The 8,703-nt window shown below is 28.0% G+C and overlaps 2 protein-coding genes across 4 annotated transcripts; both read left to right on the top strand.

Moving 5' to 3' along the window:
• Positions 1-890: 890 nt before the first annotated feature.
• LOC115033588 lies at positions 891-2,605 on the top strand. Its single transcript, XM_029486416.1, has 3 exons — positions 891-1,862; positions 2,009-2,321; positions 2,448-2,605. The coding sequence occupies exons 1-3, from the start codon at positions 1,689-1,691 to the stop codon at positions 2,603-2,605; spliced, it is 645 nt and encodes a 214-aa protein (XP_029342276.1). The 5' UTR covers positions 891-1,688.
• Positions 2,606-3,236: 631 nt separating this feature from the next.
• LOC100161134 (KICSTOR complex protein ITFG2) lies at positions 3,237-6,048 on the top strand. Of its 3 annotated transcripts, none has more exons than XM_008187873.3 (6): positions 3,237-3,394; positions 4,047-4,437; positions 4,504-4,763; positions 4,819-5,016; positions 5,255-5,492; positions 5,867-6,048. In XM_008187873.3, the coding sequence occupies exons 2-6, from the start codon at positions 4,057-4,059 to the stop codon at positions 6,032-6,034; spliced, it is 1,245 nt and encodes a 414-aa protein (XP_008186095.1). In that variant the 5' UTR covers positions 3,237-3,394; positions 4,047-4,056; the 3' UTR covers positions 6,035-6,048. The 3 variants fall into 3 exon arrangements, with proteins under 3 accessions (XP_008186095.1, XP_016662427.1, XP_001951649.2); XM_016806938.2 differs by lacking the exon at positions 3,237-3,394 and adding an exon at positions 3,417-3,549; XM_001951614.5 differs by lacking the exon at positions 3,237-3,394 and adding an exon at positions 3,422-3,629.
• Positions 6,049-8,703: the final 2,655 nt, after the last annotated feature.

Raw genomic sequence — 8,703 nt, 5'->3', positions numbered from 1 at the left:
GCGGCCGCTATCCGTATTAATCCGTATTCAGTATTAATATTTATTATTTATTTTGATATTTCTCACTTTCTCAGTCATGCATTTAAACCAAAAAGTTTTGAAAGATAGATTCATTAAGGTCAAAAAAATATCATGGCAACTGGCAAGTAGCAACCCAAACATAATATATAAAAAAAATACATAATTATATTAGGTGTAGTGTAAAAAAATAATTAAATATTTGAGCGGTTCTTTTTTATATTTTTGAATTTAGGATATAGGTGTCATGATTTCAAAATATTATTATAGAATATAGATACTTACTATAATTTGTAATAATTTATTGTATAATTGTATTTAGTTGATAACATAATATCATGGAAATAAGACATAGGTATCTATTATATAGGTAACATTTATGAAATAAAAAATAGGTAGAACCTATTACCTATAATTTATAAAGTAACCGTAATTAAGTATTTACTTAAGCTATTATGTAGTAATAAGTTTTGATAACTTTTTTTTTTTGTAACTTTTCTTTTTTAATTGTTTGTTTTGTGACAAAGTAAACTGTTTCATCATGAGTGGTTTTAGAACTGGTATTGCTCCAACACGAATATGTCCGAGATATATCACATGGATTGAAATGTAACTCGCACACTCGTGATGTTGATAATATATCTTTACCATTAACTTTAGACAGAACTTTGATCCATTCTTTGCGAATATTTGGATTTTGTGGTAAAGTAAATAATGAAAATTTTTTATTTTTTTCAATATGTGAAAGACAATTTATTACACAACACCTCACCATAATTGTGTGTATTTTAAGATAAACAAATTACATCCAAATTATAAAAAATATTCAGCACGAATCTTTCTTCAAAAAGTTGAGTATCAGGTCACCAAAGTCAAGATCAAACAGACACAATTATTATGAATTATAATTATACTATGTTAGGTAGGTGTAAAATGTATAATAATATAATATATAATTATATCATAATAATGTATAACTATATATTTTACGAAGCATGAAAAAGGCGGGAAATTAAGCTTCTGTTAATGTAGTCCTGTTAATGTTGATTAGCATACCGATTTATTAATTTCTTGTTTTGGATACCTAGATAGCGCCAGTGTTGACAAGAACTCGAAGCCCCCGTACCCCGCTCATTGTGTACATTAAGGAGGATTTACCTCTCACACCCTCCAACCTTATCGTTTCCAGTCCTGTATATCTTAGTTCGTGGTTTGGTACAATCGTGACTGTAACTGCTACCTGGTGTACTACACAACTACTAAACTGAAGCTATTAAAACTACAAAACATTAATTCGTATTTTAAGAAACTACCTATTGGCTATTTAAAGACTTAGTTTATAGTTTTAGTTTAAATTGTTTAAAATACATTTTAAAAATGCCTCGGCAATGTTCCGTGATTTTGTGTAAGAGTTTAAAAGAAAAACATGTAACATTGTTCAAAGTTCCTGCTACTGATTTCCATTCTTGGAATGAAATTATTGTCAAAATAAATGGGGCTTATAATAAACATAAAGTGTCCTACGTTTGTGCTGAACATTTCACTGAAGACGATTTGATCACAACTTACCGTGGACCAGATGATTTAGTAAGAAAATATAAAATATTTATTCTAAGAATTTGTTTTAAATTATTATTTTATTGCTCACAATTTATAATTAACTATACGTGATGGGAAAAAGAAAAAAAATGGCATTAAAAAAAGGTGCGATTCCATCAATTTTTAATTTTCCATTAAATACGTCTGGAAATGCCGAATGTGATTCAATGGTTCCTGCATCTTGTAGAAAAGAATTATTTGGTGAACCCCCATCTAAACGTATATGTACAACAGTATCCTCACAAGTATGTTTATAAAAGTATTTATAAATTATTATTTATGTTCAGTTAGATCTAATCTTGTTAAGTATATATTTTACTATTTTATTTATTAAAATACCTATTTTAATTATACCAGCTATTTATTTATTACTTTATGTGATTTATTGAAGGACCCATTTTCATCTTTCAAAGGATTGTTATTGCCAGTTGGATGGATATTATACCAAGATTTATGTATGGTATCATTGTATAAACTAAATAAATCATCAAATGAGATAAAAATAATTATTGAAAAACAAATTGTTTTTCAATCAAGTAATTTGAACATAAGCTATTTTGTAAACCAAAAACGCCAGGACTCAAAAATGTTAGGTCTAAAACAGTTAACATACCCACTGGACATGATTGAAATTGCCAATACTGTTCAATTATTTGATAATCAACTTATTTGTCGAGGGGGCCCAAGTGTCATAAACTTTCCAGGTATCTACGCATATTTAAAATATTTTGGAAATAATAATAATTATTATTTATTCCTATATATTATACATTATCATATTATATTATAGACATAATATTGTTTTGTAATATTTAATTATTTGTAATTAGGTATTCACATAAAAAACACTCACTTAGAAGGTACAATATGGCGCCATGATAAATGTTCTATTCTAACTGATTTGAAAAAGAGATGCGGAAAATGCAATTTATTATTTCCTCAATTTAGGACTTATAAAAAAAGATTGACTAAATTAGTAAATACATAGTAATAAATAATTATTAATTATGTTCTAATATTTGTATAATATAATACTTAAGATTATTATAAAATAATATATTAATATGTATTATTATTTTATACACAACCCTTTATTCGAGAATAAAATAATTAATTTAGTACTGAAATATTAGTATACAGTACCTACTAAGTTTCACTAAAATCACTATATTATCTTTTTCCTGGTTTATATTCATAAATCCAAGCCTTTATTAAGTCCACTAATTACTTTATTACAGTTTTTACTTTTTACTGTTCTTGAAGCTCCTTATTTTTGGGGTGAAATAAAACAAAAGTCTTGCAAAATGTTATGAGCACAACAAACTATTAACCAAGGCTTTAAACTTAACTTATATGTTTCTATATTAACTTAACTTAACGAGTTAAAAAAAGGTAGTTAACTTGCCCAGCCTTGCTATAAACTACCCATATTACCTATTCCTATTACCTAAGTTAAAATTATTGCTAATATTTTAAAGCATGAAAAAAATAATATAAAATGTTCAGTTATTATAAAGCAACTGATTGTTCTGTACATAGATAGCGCTAGGTACACACATTGTACCTTTTGGAAACATTCACGGACTACTGATAACGTCTTCGTTTCCAGTCCTGTATATTCTTAGTCCGTGGTTAGCATTTAGCTTGAAGTTCGACTGTATTAAAATATTATTATAAAAAATAATATTAGATTCGTATAATTTGTGGCAGTAATAGTACGTAGCAGTAATAGTACGTAACAGTAAGTTGTGTAGCCCCGTTGGATCGTTGATAAGAAGTAAGAACATTGTCGTAAATGAAAATCATATTACAGCAAGTCTATTAAATTACTTATTAGTTATTTGAATAGAGTGGACAGTGTTTTTAATGTATTTATTAATACGTTTTGTTATATGAAATATTGTAACTGTAACCGAAGAACACTGAAAAAATGTAATACCAAATGTTAAAACATACAATGTACTATTAAGGATTTCTATTTCACTTTGTTTTGGATTGGTTGGAATCATAAAGTAAATTAATTACAAATTATAGTTACCTTGTTAAAACATAAATAATTGACTGTGTATTTTGTTTTTAAGTACCTATTTGTGTGTGAGGTATAAATTATTATTAATATTTTGCCTTTTAAATATTTCTTTACTTCATTTAAAAATTTGTTTTAAAAACTGCATAGTTGCCACTTTGATTTTGATGTACATTACATACCTATACATTGAATCATTTAAACAAAATAGTATAAAATATAATGAATTACATTTATTAAATTCTATTATAATTACATACTTGCAAATGTGTAAACTAGGTACTAATATAATATTTATAATGTTATAATACCATCACTTTATTTATTTATATGATTAATGGATAAATAATTTACATTTAACTTGCACCAGATAATTATGGAAATAACATTTGTTTAATTTTAGATTCTGTATAATGGATGACAATGAAATGAATATTGCAACTTTTGTTGACTTTTTTGATTTTGAATTGCCGGGAAATGTATTCAATAGTGCCATTGCATTAGGAGATGTGGACAATGACAATGAAATAGAACTTGTTATTGGTAGTGTGGAAGGTGATTTGTTCATATTTAAAGGTCATCGGCTGATCCAGAAAATATCTGGATTAGGCATAATCACTGCAATAGCTATTGGAGACTTAATGAACTGTGGCAGTAACGCTTTAATCGTTATATCTGGTGATGGCTGGTGTCATATTTATTTATGTTTAAAATTTAGTAAATTGGATCCATCTGATGAATGTGTTATGAAACTTGAACCCGTACACGATCAGCGAATCCCAGCCAACACTAAAGTAAATACTGAAAATTTACTAAATTAAAATCTATTCAGTACCTATTATAAATCATAATAATTGTAGGTGATTTTACTAGGTGATATAGATTCCGATGGAATGTTAGAACTTATTGTTGGTTTAACTGACAGAGTGGTACGTTCCTATCGTTGGAGTCAGAGTGCGGCTGCTGGACGACTAGTACCATTACATAAATGGGAATGTGCTAACCAAATTGGATCGATTATATTGATTAAGGACGTTAAAAATCGACCATGTTTACTTGTTTCTCAACCTGGTGTCACTGCAATGCGTTTTTATTGTCCCATAGCATTTCCAGAATTAATGTAAGTTTATTCAAATAATTTATGTTTGTATAATTAATAATTTATTTTATTACAGTGAAAAAACAATTGAATATGAAAATGAAAATGAACTGCCCATTGAACTTCTTAATCCTTCAATATCCTCAGTAATGATAGGAGATCTCAAAGTAGATATAAACTGTGATCAAGAACTGTTTGATAAAAATGATCATTTATATGGAATTGCTTCTTTGAATGGATTGGTAATGTTGGCGAAAAAAGAGACAATTTTGTGGTAAAATTTTTATTGATAGTTAATAATATCATATTATGGTTATAATTTGTGATTTATATTCAGTGTTGGGTAAGTTATGTTACTAGTTACAAAATTAAAAGGTAACTAGATTACTTTTTCATCACAAAAATACAGATTAATAGCATTTCTTAATTTTTTTATGTAACTATTATTACATTACTACCCAACAGCCAACATTGCTTATATTTAATGTATATTCATTTTTTTTAATTTTTAGGAGTAAAAACATTGATCAAGAATTGTTTATCATTAGTAAATTGTCGATAGCAGACGGTGGCCCTGATTATTTAATAACATGTTCATTAAATGGAGATACTCTTATTATTGATCAGAAAAGTCAACACGCTAAATTTAAGTTTGGAGAATCTGTTTCTGCTTTTTGTTGTGGAATGTATACAGTAAAACCAAATACAAAATCCATGCCTAGTTTTGTGCTTATAACTAATTCACAGAAGGTATAAACATTTTTTTTTTGTTTTTTATATAATATTATTGACTCAAATCTTTTGTAGATTGAATAACTAATAATTAAACGTATTAAAAAATTTCTTTTACATTATTTTAGATTAAAAATAATTTTGCAAGGTGTATATGATTTGCATCTTTATAATTAATACAGTGACATTTTCATATTACAAAGTCTCATGGAGCATAGAAAAAATTTGTTTTATAGAGAATTTTGTTAAGTAGAATTGAATAAATTTGGTCCTAAATTGGTCTGATTTTCAAAAATATTTTATTAAATTTTGTTAAATGGAAGTTTGTTGTTATGGAAATTTCACTGTTTTATAATTCCAAAAATATAAATTATTATACCATATTCTTTTAGGTTTATATTTATTATGGTTTGAAATTACCAAATACATGTGTCCAGAGTTTATCAAAATGTATTGAAAATGACAATCACCTTTCAACATATATGGAAAAGTATGAAGGACCATCAAAAAAAAAATTGATTAGAGACTGTCTTTATAAATATAATCCTAATAAAATGTAATATATTTTTTTGTAGTAAGATATATTTTGTTATTATACAATATTTTCCAAGGTGATTTTTTAAATTAATTATGTATAATTAATTTAAAAGATCACTTAATAATTACTGCTATTTTTTTTATTTATTTATGATATTTAATCAATAATAGAAGTTTTAAATTTTATAAATATAGAAATGCTTTACTTTTTAAATGATCAAATATTAGAACTCTGCCCTGTCTTCTTATTTTAAAGATTACATCAATACTATCAATCAATCGGGTGGATTGGCCCTGCGAAACACTATATAAATCTCTGTAACCTGGTGACCTATGGTATAAAAATTTACCATTAAATATTGTATACGTCTAGTTGCTAGCCATGTATAGACAATGTACATTATAGTATTCTATAGTACTGAAATTAGGCTTAACACTATTTATTTATTAACTTTTATAACGTTTATAATCTAATGGCTACTTCAATTCTGTCAAAAGAGGATAAAAATGCATAAAACTAACAAATGAGATGTAATGTTAGTTGGGTATGCAGGAGGGGGTTAGGCTAACTGGCTGAAGCTCCCCCCCATTGCCCGTATTATTATTACTTAAAAAAAAAATAAAAATATTTATCAAGTTTCAACTGTAAATTTCATATGTCTTACCAGAATAAATTAGTTGATACTCGGCGTATAGTATAATATATTAATATGCAAAAAGGTAGGTACGTATTAAACTTTGCGTGGTGAAATGAAGACGGCCTTTGGAGTTTGGACTGTTCGAACAGATCGGTCTCTCGTATTTTATACATTGCAGCGCTTTTGGGATTAAACGTATTGTAATAATATGCTCACACACCATTTTAATAAATAAAATAAAATTTTACAGAATAATAAATAACGGCCAGACTGTCGTTCGTAGAATCGGGCATCCGGCATCCCTAATAAAACTATTGTCACAGACAAAAAGGAGTTTGCCGCCGAAGAGAAATCTATAGTTTGGTTAAGTACAAAAACCTTTGACAAAACTACCTACCACTCTCTGGTCGGCATATTCTTGTCGACCTTTAAATCAGTGCGTGCGCACCAGCCACCTGAGTAACAACCTCTCAAAATCTCAATACCGATTTCAACGAGCGACAACTGGACTTCTTATAATAAGCCATAGTTATTAGTGTGTTCTTTATTTCAATTTGTGTATATGAAGCATTACCTTGTGTTACCTAAAACTCCTACAGCATTATCTATAAACAACTGCGAATCAGGTAAGGCATTTAATATAAGTACCTAATATTTTATATTGATTGCAGTTATTACATTATATGTGCTTTTTACATAAAATTTAATTGTACGCAGTGTGTTTGATTTAATTCTCGAATACAAGATCTCCTCCAAACACCTGGAGGAGGTAATCGGTAAAAAAGAACAAGAAAAAAAGAATAATTTTTAAATATATATAAATTGATTATCACAAAAAAAAGTTATTGATATCAAATTATTATTTAACAAAATTAAATATTAATGATATCGTATCGTGTGTGCTACATCAGTTAGAAATTTTCAATATCTCTTTTACCGTTTTTATAATCTTCGCATAATGTTACAAGTCTAATTTGCGTTTTTTCATAAATAGTATGTTTTTTTTGGTTCATATCCACCTATAACATCTTGAGCCAACTTCGATTCATCGGATCCAACTTACAGGCGTATTTTTGTACCGTGGAATGATTATTTGAAAATTATTTTTTTTTTAAATGCGCAATATATACGAAAAAAATGTAGTTTTTGAAGTTTTTCATCAATAACTTCAAAACGAAGTTTGTCCAGGGTTTTTTTTACAATCTAACAAAGCACCCTAAAAAACACATTTAAAAATAAAAAAAAATTTAAAAACCGAAAAGTTACTAAAACAATGACAAATTATATAGGTATCATCACAGTTGTATTGATTTTGTGCAGTACCGCAGTAGATACGCTTCTTCTTTACCTCCGGCCTATATCATAGTTCTCCACTTCTCTTTGGTTGATTTTGTTCTATGTTATATATGTAATGAATATGATTGACAGCCAATAAGAAGTGGAGAACTACGATATAGGCGAAGTAAAGAGCGGACGATATCAAAATGTTGTGATGATACCTACAGTGCCGCAACTACACCAATTTGGGCCCGTGTATAAATAAAATGAATGGGCCCCCCTCACTCTTGAAAATTGAAAAATTAACCTATTGAGTATTGTACAATTAATTTTTCCAAATGTGAGAATATATTTTGGAATTTTGAGTTTTCATTCTTACAAAATAAGGTTAACGAAACGCGTAAACACACTTACACTTAATTACTTAGGTACACTAACACTCACACTTACACTAAATTGGTCAAATTGAGCGTTCCTTCGCATGACGCACTTCAATCAATTGCAACTATTATTATTCTCGGTTATACGGCCCGCAAACGAAACCCTGATGTACGATAATGTTGTGTACAAAACAAAATCTATTGTTCAATCATTAATAATTATTATTATAACAAAATGGTTTTATTTTTTTTTTTTTCTATATAATATTTTAAAATTTTTATCATTGGGACCCCCCATTATGGGGTTGGGGCCCTGGGCCTCTGTGTTTGACACACGCAACACACCCGGGTTATTGCGGCACTAGATACCTATATAATTTGTCATGGGTAGACCGT

Source organism: Acyrthosiphon pisum, chromosome A1 (assembly GCF_005508785.2).
Source record: "Acyrthosiphon pisum isolate AL4f chromosome A1, pea_aphid_22Mar2018_4r6ur, whole genome shotgun sequence".
In the NCBI taxonomy this organism is placed as follows: Eukaryota; Metazoa; Arthropoda; class Insecta; order Hemiptera; family Aphididae; genus Acyrthosiphon; species Acyrthosiphon pisum.
This window is presented reverse-complemented; position numbering and strand designations above follow the sequence as displayed.